This window comes from Ylistrum balloti, unplaced genomic scaffold, assembly GCF_031769215.1.
Source record: "Ylistrum balloti isolate Yb309-2 unplaced genomic scaffold, AGI_CSIRO_Ybal_v1 Utg370196, whole genome shotgun sequence".
NCBI lineage: Eukaryota > Metazoa > Mollusca > Bivalvia > Pectinida > Pectinidae > Ylistrum > Ylistrum balloti.
Window position 1 is genome coordinate 2681294 of NW_026782173.1, and position 15333 is coordinate 2696626.

General features: G+C 36.0%; 2 protein-coding genes across 2 annotated transcripts; one reads left to right on the forward strand and one right to left on the reverse strand.

The window, feature by feature from the left end:
• Nucleotides 1-3196: 3196 nt before the first annotated feature.
• LOC132551359 (dynein axonemal assembly factor 5-like) lies at nt 3197-10843 on the reverse strand. Its single transcript, XM_060215498.1, has 10 exons — nt 10213-10843; nt 9349-9591; nt 8544-8630; nt 7799-8031; nt 7181-7390; nt 6388-6531; nt 6009-6177; nt 5147-5445; nt 4540-4888; nt 3197-3392 (listed from the first exon to the last, which is right to left on the reverse strand). The coding sequence occupies exons 1-10, from the start codon at nt 10841-10843 to the stop codon at nt 3259-3261; spliced, it is 2499 nt and encodes an 832-aa protein (XP_060071481.1). The 3' UTR covers nt 3197-3258.
• Nucleotides 10844-11298: 455 nt separating this feature from the next.
• On the forward strand, nt 11299-15333 carry LOC132551411 (17-beta-hydroxysteroid dehydrogenase type 6-like). The gene is made up of 5 exons (XM_060215552.1): nt 11299-11374; nt 12866-13075; nt 13788-13970; nt 14427-14559; nt 15000-15333. The coding sequence occupies exons 1-5, from the start codon at nt 11299-11301 to the stop codon at nt 15331-15333; spliced, it is 936 nt and encodes a 311-aa protein (XP_060071535.1).

Here is a 15333-nt window from a genome sequence, read left to right on the forward strand (position 1 = left end):
GATTTTAGTTCCAATGTTTAGATAAAGAATGCTTTTAAGATAGTTTTGAACACATTAACAGCATAGGAATACACTACATGCATTATATACAGGTGGACAACTTTCATATCTACACCCAGTGCTTGTTCCCTTGTTTACCTGCATACTGTGTACATTTGATTTCCATGTTGGTAGATATAGTACAGTTAAATGGCCGTTTTCTTATATTACCTACATATCAGACCTGCTGGTATGTATGTATGAATCGTTTACATACTAAGATGTATACTTCTTGTTATATCTCAATTTTATTGTTGTATTGAGAACATTCCTGGTTGAATGTACTTTTTGTACCATAAACATTAACTTTTAGCTTTTTTTTACAATGACTCAAGAATTGTCTGTGATATTTCTGTATCTTTTTAGTGACAAATCATAGTAGAAAATAATTGTAATTGGTGTTTCTGAATTAGTTATTGCTAAGTTTGAGTGAAAGTCATATGATAGTGACAACTTTTAGAGATCTATATAAAAACCAGCTGAGTCCTATATTTCAAACTCTCCATGAAAATGAGGTTTGTGGTCATCTAACTTTGATTTGATATCACACATTTTTTGTTTAGATGTTTTCTAAAGTATATGATTGTAAATAAGGGTAGAATGTTGTCTAATATTTACATGTTTTAGATAACTATATATACAGGCATGAAAGCCAAATAAAATTTGTATATGTCTCATCTTGATGTGGAAATCTAAATGTTCTACATTCCTTATCAAAATAAAACAAAACTTACAATACTGTAAGTGCTTTCTGTTTTCTGTAAATCCAAGCTTTCACATCACTCTCCAAAAAGTATAAAGACAAGTGTTTACCAGCTACAGAGTATATGGTATAGAATCTCTGTGTCTACACTAGTTATCTACCATACATTTGTATTATAGATTTTATTATAACATGTAACCTGTAGAAGATTTTATCATGTGAAGTTTTGATAACAACATGGTCACCTTCATCAGGCACATGTGATCAGATGGTAAGCATAATATGAAAAAATAGAAGTACACAAGAGATGTTAAAAATGTGAGATAATCCATACAGTACAAGGGCACCCCTCCTCCGCCCGCTTTTGCCTTCTTAGGATTCTGCATTTTTCTGTTGTTCATTATGCCAGACACCAAATCTCTGGTGCATTGCAGTTCTTATATCCGAATTTTTTCATTTGCATTCTCTTTGAGTATTTTATTCTAAGGATGGACTTTCACATTTTCGAGAGGTTTCATAGCTGTTGAAATAATATGACCACTATAATTCCACTGAATGGTTTCTGACAAGCCTTTAATGTAATTAAGGGACGACTACCTGGTCTTTCATTTTGTTCTTTTCCTTGGTGTTTCATCTCTCAGTCTTTTTGCTTTCATCAAATTTGTTAACTTCTTGGTTGCCCGATCAGGTATACAAGGTATTCATGTTTTTATGATGCTATGGATGTGACTTTGATCTTGCTTCTTGTCTTGTTCTCTGATCATGACTGTTTAGCAAAGTTTGTCGTACACATTTTTGGTATATTAATGGTTGGTGTGATTGGAAGTTGAGGTAGTGGTATGTGTGTTGTCTTTCTCCTATGCTTTGATAGTACACACTGTACCATCATCTTTCTTTACTAGAAAGGTGTCGGGAAATGGCACTCTAGTGTCATCGATTTCTTCAGGTGAATGGTGTTGTTGGTATCAGTGGTATTGATATGCTCAGACAATTCCTTCTGTGACCCTTTCTTGACTACTTCAAATAAGTCACGATATCATTTCCACAAACTAGGCTTGCATTCTGCAGTGGCCCACTAGAATGTAATATATCTGATCAGTTTAATTAAGAGATGTGAATGTCTTCTTTCTCTATGTGCTCCATGTTGGCCAAAATCGGAGACAATGGTCTGCCCACAGCTGTGCCATACTGTTGCTAAGAGATCCATCTCAGAAGAAAAAATGTAGTGCTGTAAGCACAAATTCAAGTAAATTCTTGATGTCTCCGACAAAGAGATTGGTATTCTTTTGCCTTGACCTGATTGCTATAGATGGCTCTGAACAATACCAAGTGCTTTGTCAGTTGTGTGTTGATGGAAAGGGACACTACATTGGTTAATAAGAATTCCTGATTGTTTTGGATAAGAACCATGGACAAACTTTCAAGTTTACTATATGATGTTCTGATTTCCCCATCAGGGTCCTAAAATGTCTGCTTGTGACCTGGACATTGTAATTGATGGAACCAATACAGTCCAATAAGTCCAACATGGACTTGCTGTGATGGGTTCCTTATTTTATGGATCTTGTTCCTAAGTAAAAGATAAAAATAAATCGCAACAAGTTCAGGATGATAAGAGCAATGTATTATATGTCTACCAGTTTCACCCGAAACATGTAGGCTTCATCATCTTATCATTCTGAGCTTGTTAGGATTGATTTTAACCTTTTAGTTCCCTCTACTTTTCAATCACCGTGCATACCTGGAAGGTATCCAAGCAAGGAATAACAGAACCCACACCACCATGAGAAGCACGGTGTTGTCTCTACACCCTTATGGATATTGTTCCTAAGTGCATATGTCAAATTACATGTACATATTACAAATGTACTAAATATATATCATTAAACAGGGTATACAGAGCCAACGTCGATATCCAGGTAGGTGTGTTGTACAGTGTGGTACTTCACTCGAAATCGGATACCTAGGTGTATGCAGAGCAATTAAACGGAATATATACATATAAGAACGTTAAGGGGTCGATCGCAACAAATATCAAGTGTCACCAGTTAGTGAGTAGTTAGACTTTATTGTCGACTAGTTTCGCCTCCGGTCCAGGCTTCATCAGGACAATTTTAAGATGTGTTCAGCCCCTGAAAAACTTTGTTTTCGGTTCAACAAAATTATGACGTATATGAATGTACATTGTTATAAGGGCAGATAAGCCTCTTGATTACCATGTGTAATGTATATGCAAAGTCTCTCATGAAACTTTTTTAAGAATTCTTAAAAGGAAATATTTCTGATTTGTTTGATTAATAGATATGAAAAGAAATAAACAATTAAATCTTTTATCAGATGATAAATAATGAGTCTTATTGATATGTGTTCCATCCAAACTTGAAGCATCATACTTACAAAGTAACAAATCCAATTATCCACAAATTTATTACAAAATAAATAGTACATTTCGTATTGTAACCATAATTTTCAATCTAAATGAACGTGATGATTATGAAACATGCATGGCAGTGTGATTAGGATGAGATGAGAGTCTTTGTGTAGGACAATAGTTCTTCACAGTATTGCTGTGAACGATGCTTGTGTTTAATGTCCTCTATGGCTCCTATCAGCATGTTTGGGATAAGGCTTGCAGCTGAACACAGTACCTCTGTAATAAAAAAACCCACCAAAATTACACAAGGTTAAAGTTGAAATTAAAACAAAAACCTTATCAAGATACTATCATAAAGTAATGCTTCACAGTTCTAAATGAATCTAATAATGCTTATAGTCGAAAATCTACTTCAAGGAGACCTTATTACATCATAAAATAGGATGGTCTCAGGTCTGTGTATCACACATAACATGCGTGGGATGGAGTCTTGGATGTTATATCACTGTCTGCCTAGGACGGTCTTTCATCTGGATATCATACATGTATAGGATGGAGTCATGGACGGTATATCAATGTCTACCTAGGACGGTCTCAGGTCTGTGTATCACACATGTATAGGATGGAGTCATGAACGGTATATCAGGTACATGTATAGCACAGTCTGTATTAGTTTATCTGGCATGGTCTTATACACTTGTCTACCTTGGGTGATTTATACATATCAGGCTTGTTTTAATATTCCTGCCTAGAATTGGTTGTAGATCAAGTTAGTCATCGGATGGTCTGTACCTTACCAGCTGTGGGACCACACAACATTACATGATGTACAATGTGTGCACGATTTGTGTGAACGATAGGAAAACTGACTAAAATAAGCATCTGTGTGTATGTTGTGTGGTTCTACCACACACAGATGTGTGATTCTATTGTGGTTGATATAAATTTAGAAATGACTTATAAATAAATGTGGGATAGAGATTTCTTATTTTCAATGCATATAAGAGTATAATTAAGTATATTTCCTAATTAAGCCAAAAATCTGTTAAGATTTACTGTCATTTTTCAATAATATTGTAAACAAAAAATATATACACTGCACTCCAGTAAATTTTAAGTGTTGTCAGTACCGATCCTGACATGTCACGTATACCACTGATCAATTTTAATACCTCTGTGTCATAACTACACAAGTTTTCCGTTTAATTTTCAATCCATATAATTAGTTGTGGACAATGTGATCACAATGTATGTATGATGTGCACACATACAGATATAGTAACATAAGACAGTCTGTAAATCACATTCAAAATATAAGATGGCCAGTAAATCTCATAATTTGTGCATCAACTATATATTCCATTCAGGATATCTATACATCACATTCTATTTAAGGATGACTTTTTCACTATACATTACCTACCTAGTATAGCCTTCTGGATCCTGGCGTCTGGGTCATCTAAATGAACAAGAAGTCCTTTGTAAATAGCTTCCACGTGTGCCTTGTACAGACCAGCATCATAGCGTCCATCAAAGCTTCCAAGGTATCCAAGCCATGTCTTAGCGACTGTTATGCGAATCTCATCGTCACTATCATCAAGGCGTTTTAGTAACTCTGGATATATGTTGTGGAGACGATCAAGTTCCAGGGAAGGCCCACTGAGCTCAAACACTCTTGTCAACACACGACAGGCAATGAGACGTGTGCTCTTATTGCTGTCATCCATTGCTGTGATCATCTGGGTAAGAAGGTCCTCAACAACTGGGGCCAGCTGTACAAAGATATGTATATTAACATTAGTCTGTAACAGTGGCCAGATGTATTAAGTCAGTAGTAATCACTTGATATATAAACTATATTGATAAAAATAAAAGGTTGCCTGAAGTTTCATGTTAAAGCTTGATAAATGTTTTCATGTATCTATGAATGAATTTAGCATTGGATGAAAGAAAACCCTTGGCAAATGTTTCCCTGTATGCAATAAAACATTGAACAAAATGTATGATGATATGCTGCTGCCTGAACTTACCTTTTCCTGTGAAAGCAGACCACTCTGTAGCAGTGCCCACAAACAGGAGACAGCTGTGGTCCTGATGGCACCTGCTGTCCGTCCTGCACTCCAAACACAGTTGGGAATGATCATATCCTTCACAACAATAGCAGCAAAGTCTCCAAACTTATTCTGTGAGTCAATGGTAGTGGGTGCAGTCATTACAAGCTTGGATAGCAGTGAGAAAAACTTCAATCTCACTTCAGGGTCTTTCTCAGGATTTAAATTAGCCACCATAACTGGTATGATGTCATCAAGAAGGTCACCAATGACAGGCCCTGTAACAACCACATAAATGAACCATGTGATAACCAATCACAGACATTGACACTGTTTTCATGTAATGCTGACTGTTTAAAAGACCTTAAACCTGAATTGAAATCAACATGATCCTGGTCACTGGACCGACAATTCTGAACCTAAGCCTGTTGATTATCTAAGAGCAATCTAAGAATGTATAAATCACATGTTCTGTAAGTAAGCTGATCAGGGGATTATAACAAAAGCATGACACCAACATAATGCTATCATAAATACAAGTTTGAATATCAGCTTGTTTCTATATGTTAATACTGACAAATTTCATTCAAATAATGAGCTATGATAATACACCTTCTACTACAATATTACAAGCAATATTGTATAAACGTCATTGTACAATGACACCATATTCCAAACATTACACCCTAATTATATACAAAGACATTACACCTGGACATTAAAACTGGCATAACACTGTAATTTTATACTAAAACATTACCTTTACAGTGCCACTACATTACTACTTTATAACACAAATCTCACAGATATGCAGTTATCTTATCATACTGTCTTACTGTACCTGCTTCAAGGACTAGTGTGTCAAAAATCTGTCTTTCGACTGAATGAAGGTTCCACATGCCAAATGTTTCTGTGAAGCCAACGAGGAGAGGTCGGGTGTGGCAATTGAAGAGTTGTGTTCTTGACTCCATGGTCTGAACTTTACATAGTTCATCAAGGAGCTGGTAAACCTAGTCATGTGTACACAAACAAGGTGTGACATTAGACAACTTAGCTCTGTGATGAAAAGGATATGATACAGAGTAAGGTTATAATTTCAGCTGAAGAGCTGATAATTTACTTGATTTTTTTCAACTTTCATTTGTCTTTTGTATGTCTTTCTTTTTCTTTTTAAGATCTATCTGGTGAAACAAACATTTTATGAATACAGATTTGTTTACCTTATCGGCAGTCTCTTGATCTTGGGCCTGAGCAAGAATGGTCAGGAGGAGATTGAAGAGTTTCTGACTAACAGATCCAGCATCCTCTTGAGCTACTGTCAGTATTCCCTCCACACAAGACAACAGCTCCTTATGCATCTGTACCTGACAAAGCATGATATAAGTCACAGCCAGTTAAAATGATCAATAATGGTTTTGTTACTTCATTCTGTACATGTCTGGTGAGTTAAGCATCTTTGAAAACAGTCTGCCTAAATCCTGGGATATTCTTTGAAATCATTGAAATTATTACCTGGAGTTGTCAAAGAAAGTTCCCAACATTATTACTTTTATCTCACAGACAGCAAATTCACTACAACACTGTTAATGCAGTCATATAGTATCCATTTAGAGTTGTTACACCTGACAAGACTCTTTGATAAAAGGCCAACAATACAGAAAATGACTTGGTGTTTAATGTAGACAGTGTAAGCAGTATATACCTCAAGGGCAAGGAAAGTGAACCAATTTATCTAGCAGTGTATTACAATATTAAAAGCTGATATTGACTGATAAAATTATTCATTGTATTTATTCAAAATTTATTACTAAAATATGTAAATCAAAATATATTCACTGAAACACATAATAAATGTATTCTAATATGGTACGCAAATCCAAACAGATTTACTAAAAAATGCAAATCCAAACAGATTTAATCAAATATGTAAATCCAAACAGATTGACTCACATTGTAAATCTAAACACGTTTTCTAAAATGATAAATTTTGTGGAGATGTAATTGTATACTTACTTGTACAGTGTTACACACATCTGGAGATAGAATGACATCACACACATTGTCCAGGTATGGTAAGAGTGAAGCACGCTCAGTGCCTTTAACCACTCCCCCTAAGACCATTACACAACCAAAAGACTGGGTTGTCCTCACCGCCTTGAACACAAGTTTAGACCAGATGTCTGGAGACACAAAATAGCCAACCAATGTTGCGGACTTCTTAATCTGAATAAGGATCAAAACATAATGCTGTAACATTAGACTAAATCCTTCTACAAACTGAAGTTTCTGACAGAGATTAAATCTTGTAAACCATTGCATTATTTCTACCCAAATGTCAACAATATCGTATGATAATGTTTACATTCATAGACAATGTCACAGTATTTAAATTTTATATACAATGTCATAGTTTCTTAATTTTATAGACAATATCATAGTATTTAAATTTATAGACAATGTCATTGTATTTATATTTCATAGACAATGTCGTTGAACATTATTTTTTGTGTTTAAATTTTACAGACAATGTCAAATGCTTCCTTCTGTTTAAATTGCCATTGTCATCTATCAATGCACATTTATATATTTATATATAGATAGATATATTATTATTATGAATATCAAGCTTACATTGCTGACAACACTTTTCTCTTCGTCCACAGAGGCGCGATACATCCCAGTAAGGAGGGGCTCCAGGTGTTGAGTTACATAGTCTTCTGTATTGATTAGCAAGGTGTAAAGGAGAGAGGCAGATTTTATTCTTGTCTCTACCACCCAGTCCAAAACATCACGCATCAACCCAGGCAGAATCTTTGAAAAATGGCGCATCATCAAAGTGCGACATCCAAAATTGGGTCTTTCCACTGCAATAGTCCAACCATATCTCGACATTTGAATATATATATATTCTGAGTTCTGAGTTCTGAGAAGTAGTTCAAAGAAATAATATAAAAAGTCTGACAACAATTCTAAAATGTTGATACATCATTTAATCACAGTCTAATAACTTCCTTCAGAATGCATTTTACTTTCATAAATTTCACGCTAAAGCAATATCAACACAATGGTAAAGGACAAATTAGGAAATTTCTAGCATTTGTAGAATGTGATAGACTGTGTAGCACAGGAGGAAAACAACAGAAGCTTGGCATAGATGAGAAGTTTGGAATAGATATCAAACTTATTGTTCTGTTTTAGGCAAGTTTTACATTGTAACATACCTAGTTTGCTTGTATCCCAAAACCTTCATGACTCCAAATAATATTTGACAATTTTACATTTTCACATGACAAGAATAGTAGTCAAACTTCTGGTGTGGTGGCCAAAGAAACTATTGTCATTGTTTCATACTAAAACATGATTTAATGAAACTTACCATTTGGAGGGTAGTGCTGAGGTGTTTCCTTTTCAAAGTCTATTTTGTCTTTTAGTTCGTCTTCATTCTCTTTTTCATACTTCATACCTTAAATTTGAAATAGAGGTATTCTTTTAAAAACAGATATACATGAACTCTGGAAAGTTGACCATATCAAGTACAGCAACTCCTAGTTTTACTGTCTGAATGATGTAATTATCAAAGAACATGGACTACACAGGTTTGAAGTTTGACTTGAAAAAGCTAAATAATATTATCAAAGTGACTGTGATGAGTGTTCACATGAAATGAGTGGCATCCAGAACAAACATTTGGTAACACTGTATTCAGTGAATCCACAGTCCATCCGATGTCAGGTATCAGTCCATCATATATAAGGACTGTCAATACATCCAGTGCATACAGTATCTACCACATGATTGCAGTGCCAGTCAGTGAAATAACTAAATACCTAGTATGTAATATTTTCACATAAGCAATGATGTCACTCACTAACAAATTACATTGTGAAATCACAAAAGAGGTTATTGATATGTCTTGGTGATTTCAAGTTTGACAAAGATTAAAGAACATTGCATTATTTACAAATACAACTTATCATGTGATGAAAAGGATTAATATATTTCTTTTCATTTCAGAATGTAGTTTATAAAACTAGTCAAAGTTTTTATTTCAGCTTGTCATGAGGCTTCATAAGATAAAAAAACTTCAGCATTTGTTGTTTTATAAATCTTGTATGAAATACAGTTTTTACCTATTGTTATTTCTAACTTCACTTGCCTAAACTATTTCATAACAGTTTTACCTGTATCATACCACAAGGTATCAGCCAATTCTTGAATATCTGGTTGTTCATCTGTGATGCCGGTCAGCAGGAGAGGGATCAGTTTGTGATGGAAGGAGTAGCGATCAGGCAGGTCAAGAAGCCAGGTGCCTACCACTTTGATAACCGCTTTCCTGACAGCAGGTGACTGGTCGAATAATCGCTGTGCAAGATGAGAAACAACGGTCTCCACAGACTTACCATTTCCATACAAAATTACATCACCTGAAACAAAGAAACATGAACATTTGTATCCTGTCTGGGGACTGTGTGAAATAGCTGAAAACACCACAAACATTGTTTTAGTGAGGAAACAATTAGCCCCCCCCCCCCCCCCCTTATAACGACCAGTAAAATTATTGTATAAATCTATAATATCTTCATTTTCTACAACATACATAAATTAAAGACTTATTAGCTACCTTGTCTTCAAATTGATAATGGCTTCCTTTTGATAATACCCTATAACAGTTTATGTATTATATCTGCAGCTCTCTTTACCTATTTTACCAGCTACTATAAAAAAAACTGCATTGGTCATCAAAATTCAGAACACTTGTATGACTGCCCCATCAAAGTTTCTACATTTCCTTAATATAATGGCTCATGACCATCTGGGAATCTAAAATGCACCCCTACAGATACAGGTGTAGATGTTGTTAAATAGAACTCAAGGAGGTCCATCATTCCTTTCATTCTTACACATATTATATGTATAACCACTCAATGCAATGTTCTTCAACATATCTGAGCTTCCAAATTGTATAGTAAGTGTATTTCTTTGACTTACCAAGTAGGCCTAAACATAACACCCACTAATTGATCTTATTAGCTGGAAATACCTACCAATTGTTTCTATGACGATGACCCTGACTCGTGAATGTTGGTGTGTGATTGTCATCAGCAATGGTTTGATCAGCAACTCTGACATCATTTGAAAATATTCTGGAATGGCTTTAGCCAGTTTGGATGCACATTTACAACTTTCCTTTCGTACCTCCGGAAAAGGGTCTATAATGGTTTTTGTTAATATTTTTATACAATCATCTAAATATGCTGCCATTTTCTTTCCAGAAAATTCTATAATATCAAGCAACAGTCCCACTAATTCTAATCGTAATTCCTCTGAGGATTCCACGATATCTTGTTGTCCAAGACGCTGGACAAGGATAGGGATGATGTAAGGAAGGCTTTCGTGTGGCTCTGAGATGACTTTTAAAACATCTTTCACAAGAAGTATAGCAAGTTCGCGACATTTTTCAACAGGATCTGAAAAGCATTTCAACAAAGGTTTGATTATTTCACTAAATACGACACCAATATCCGTTTGTTCGAGAGGAGGTTTCCGACCAATGGTGTCCTTTCGTATTCCTTCCAGAGCTCGCTTTCTTGTATTTCTGTTATCTTCACTTAAACAGTTAATATGCCGGGCAATCCCTTGAAGCACTGAATTGGAATTCTGATCCGTAGTCGCCATGTTGTTGGTACCAACGCTTACTTTTCCTACCTCCACATGAGAACTCTTCATAACAAGTCACCACGTGCACCAATAATTACAGGCCAGATACAGCTTTATAAGCTAGATCAGACTGGCGATTTACTGAACAGTTAAGATAACTTTAGTGTCACGGTACAGTCATCCAAGCCCGTAGTTATATCTTATTAAAATTAACTAATTTTGATTTGAAATCATTTCTTTTTTCGTTTGAAGTAATGATGATAAATGTGTAAAATGAAAGTAAACGTTGTTTCATGTCCTGACAGGTGCTTATAAGTACTAATCAAATATATTTATAGCGTAGTCAACACGTTCCCCGTTACCCAGCAAGATCTAATAACACTACCAGGTGCACGTTGTATACCATCATTAGCCGACGGAACATGTATGTCGAAATGTGTATCTTTTTATTGATAGTGTCATCTTTTTGTTGCATGGGAATTTATATGATCTTGCACTTTCGAAGATCAGTAAAAATAGAGCCAAGCGGAAAGGTTGTTTTTATCACAGGTAAGATTGTCGGTGATCTGGGAATTATTACCCCTTTTAAAAGATACCCGGAAATTAATTGGATAAATGGATATAGGCTTGCATACTTTGTTTATATAGATGTATCGAAGTCCGTGTCTTAACTAATTATTATAGAAAGCATTGCCCATGGTAATTTCCAGATGTTTCCTCCTATCTTGCGGAATTATTGTATTTCAGTTTAAGATTTTCGCCATGAAGTATCAAGAATTCGACATTCATGACAAAGTACTGGAAGGGTATATTGTGACTTGCTATATAGATTTCCCGTGTTACATAGTTAATTGTGAATCTGATAAGGAAAACAAAATGGCCGACTTTTTTTTTCTATTTTCATAGTTGAAGATTGTTATCGCAATTTCTTGAGAAATACTGAAAATATGTTTCTGAATCTTGATGTGCTGGTTTCCCTTACCCCTAGTTTTACTCATTTAATTTCGAGACCGATTGGGGAAAATTCGTCGATAGACGTCCATCTTAAATTTTTATAGTAGAAGTCCCTAGTTGAGCCCATTTGATGTTTGGAATGATCAGAAAAATAGAATGACAGGCAGGCGACCATCTTGGATTTTTACAATGAAAGTTTGTTTTCTCGCTATTTCTTTAGAAATACTGGATAAATCTTTCACAAATATTACACGTACATGATAGGTCTCCATTCATCTCTTGTTGTGTCCTTCTGTGTTTTGGACTGATCAGATAATTAGAAAAAATGTCTGTCACACTGGATTTTGACAATGGAAGTTTGTTATCGCTATTTCTAGCTATGAGAACACAATGACTGCATATTGTAGATGGAGCCTCAATTATTAAAGCATTGAAAAGTTGTAAAAAATATTTTATCAAATAATTATCTCCTAACGGGTGTACTGTGTTATTTGATTTTGTGACTTCGTACTCATGAAATATTGTTCTAATATCAAAATATACCTAAAATCGCATTCAAAGTGACTGTTCATAAAGAAATGTCGACCAAACCTGTACTTCATCGACACAAAGTACTTTTCTTCATAAGATATCTACAGCATGTCTGCTATAGTAAGACATAGGATGTACATCTTTTGTAGATGTCAGTTGCGCGATGGATATCTAAGTCCGTTGTTTCGCATCTTGAAATATAATTTTTCATTTTCATGTCAGACACTTTAACGACACATTTTATATGTCAAAAGAATATAATACATACTGATGACTTTCATAAAATCAACGTACATAAGACACGATAGAAAAGAATCCACATAGGTTTCGATTTAAAACGAATCTATTCTTTTGAATACCATGTGAATTATATAACATAACAGTTACAAGACTTTCAACAAATGAAATACAATGTAGTTAGACATTTTCTTTGTGTTATATCTGAAGGACCAATGCTTTACATCTATTACCTATTTCAGAAAGTTTTCCGACAAGTTTTACGGACAACTGTCCAAATTAAACATTGCACATAAAACTTACACCTGTTCTATTTAGGATGTGATACAGGGTTTGGTAACATGTTGGCCCGGCGCCTTGATGTCTTAGGATTTGTGGTGATAGCTGGCTGTTTGGACGTCAATGGTCAGCCCGCAAGGACACTGTTAGCGGAGACGTCACGGGTGCAGATTGTACAGATTGACGTCACTAGTGACCACCAGGTACAAGAGGCTTTAAAATATGTGACGTTAAGGACACAGGAACAAGGTAAGGATATGGCATGTTGTCTGTATCCTTCGTTATCTGTTTTATAAACTGTATGGTACATACATGTGATTTTGTCCGATGCAGATATATGATGTGGGATATTGAACGGTACATGTGTATGGTTTTGTACGGTACCGGTATATGATTTCTGATATTGAACGGTACAGATGTGTGATTTTGTACGCTACAGGTATTTGATGCTGTACGGTACACGTGTTTGATGCTGTACGGTACATGTGTTTGATGCTGTACGGTAAAGGTATTTTATATTGTACGGTACATATGTTTGATGCTGTACGGTACATATGTTTGATGCTGTACGGTACATGTCTTTGATGCTGTACGGTACAGTATTTGATATTGTACGGTACACGTGTTTGATGCTGTACGGTACATATGTTTGATGCTGTACGGTACAGTATTTGATATTGTACGGTACATGTGTTTGATGCTGTACGGTACATATGTTTGATGCTGTACGGTACATGTCTTTGATACTGTAAGGTACAGTATTTGATATTGTACGATACATCTGTTTGATGCTGTACGGTACATGTGTTTGATGCTGTACGGTACACGTGTTTGATGCTGTACGGTACATATGTTTGATATTGTTCATATAAATATGTGGGCTGTCGTATTGTACATGAACCTACGTTAAGGTTTGCAAACGAAAGCATGACTTTCATATATTGTTTTATACACACAGGAGGACTGTGGAGTTTGATAAATAACGCGGGGATCGCTGTATTCACCGAATGTGAATGGTGTTCCATGGATACTTACCAAAGATCACTAGAGATTAACCTGCTGGGAACCATACGAGTGACAAAGGCTTTCCTGCCATTGATAAGACGGGTACAAGGACGGGTGATCAATGTCGCCAGTTTAGCAGGTGATGACATACTTATGTGCGACGACCCTTTTCTCAAACACGATAATATTAAAACTATTGAAAACGCAGATATTTTAGATTAATCTCACCAATCCGACGTTTTCGTAAAGTAAAGTCGTATTCACAAAGTGTAAGACTTGACGTGCTTCACAGTGTCTAAGACTTGACGCTTCACAGAGTGTAAGACTTGACGCTTCACAGAGTGTAAAACTTGACGCTTCACAGTGTGTAAGACTTGACGCTTCACAGTGTGTAAGACTTGACGCTTCACAGTGTGTAAGACTTGACGCTTCACAGAGTGTAAGACTTGACGCTTCACAGTGTGTAAGACTTGACGCTTCACAGTGTGTAAGACTTGACGTACCTCCTAAAAATAGTTTTCATATATGTTGGTAAAAAGAACACGTACTGTTGTAACGTTTTATATAATAAAGTATTGGCGTTCTCTAATCTCAGGACGTGTTGGCCTCCCTGGCTTCACCGCTTACTCCGCTACAAAATATGGTGTGGTCGGATTCTCCGACTGTCTTAGGCGGGAAATGGCCAAGTTCAAGGTCAAGGTCATAACGATAGAACCAAATATGTATAGGTAAGTACAGGATAAGTAACATAGCACACGCGTTTTAACTCTGTGTAATACTGCAGAATACACTGACTTTGTTACGTACCACCGTATTTTATGGTCTTGAGGGCAGCAAGTGACAGTATGCGACATCTCCCTTGGTATCGGTACATGTACAAGCTGAAAGGTATGTACTTGTTACCATCTCATAGCATAGCCAATGTTTGAACAACCTAGCAGTATGAATAAATTCCGTGATTCTGAAAGCATATGTCAAATAATGAATGAAACTGAAGTATGCAGCTGTTTTGTCCCTCTAGATCCTATAATGTATCCCGGAAGGATTTCTCTTTAATGTAACAGTCAGTCGTGCAGTCTCTATGGAAACTAATTAAGATACATTTCATATATTTTTAGTGTGATATATTTCTATACTGTTCTATCACGCACTATCTTGTGTATTACAGGACGCCAATGGCAGAGCGTTCCATGCAGCTGGGTCAAGCGGAGCACTCTTGGTTGACAACTTCACAACAAGTCAGGGACGATTATGGCGAACACTACTTCCACACTTTTCAGGCTACATTGAGGTCACACTTGTCACTGTCCTCTAAGAAGACTTACGAGGTTTTAGACTGTCTTGAACACGCCATTTTGGCACGGCACCCGAAAAGCCGTTATGTTCCGGGTAGTGCTATGTGTATTCTCAGCAACATGTTCGGGGCTCTTCCGAACTGTATACAGGACATCGCCGTCATAGTCGCCATGAAGGCAAATGTCACGCCGCAGAGTATGAAGTGA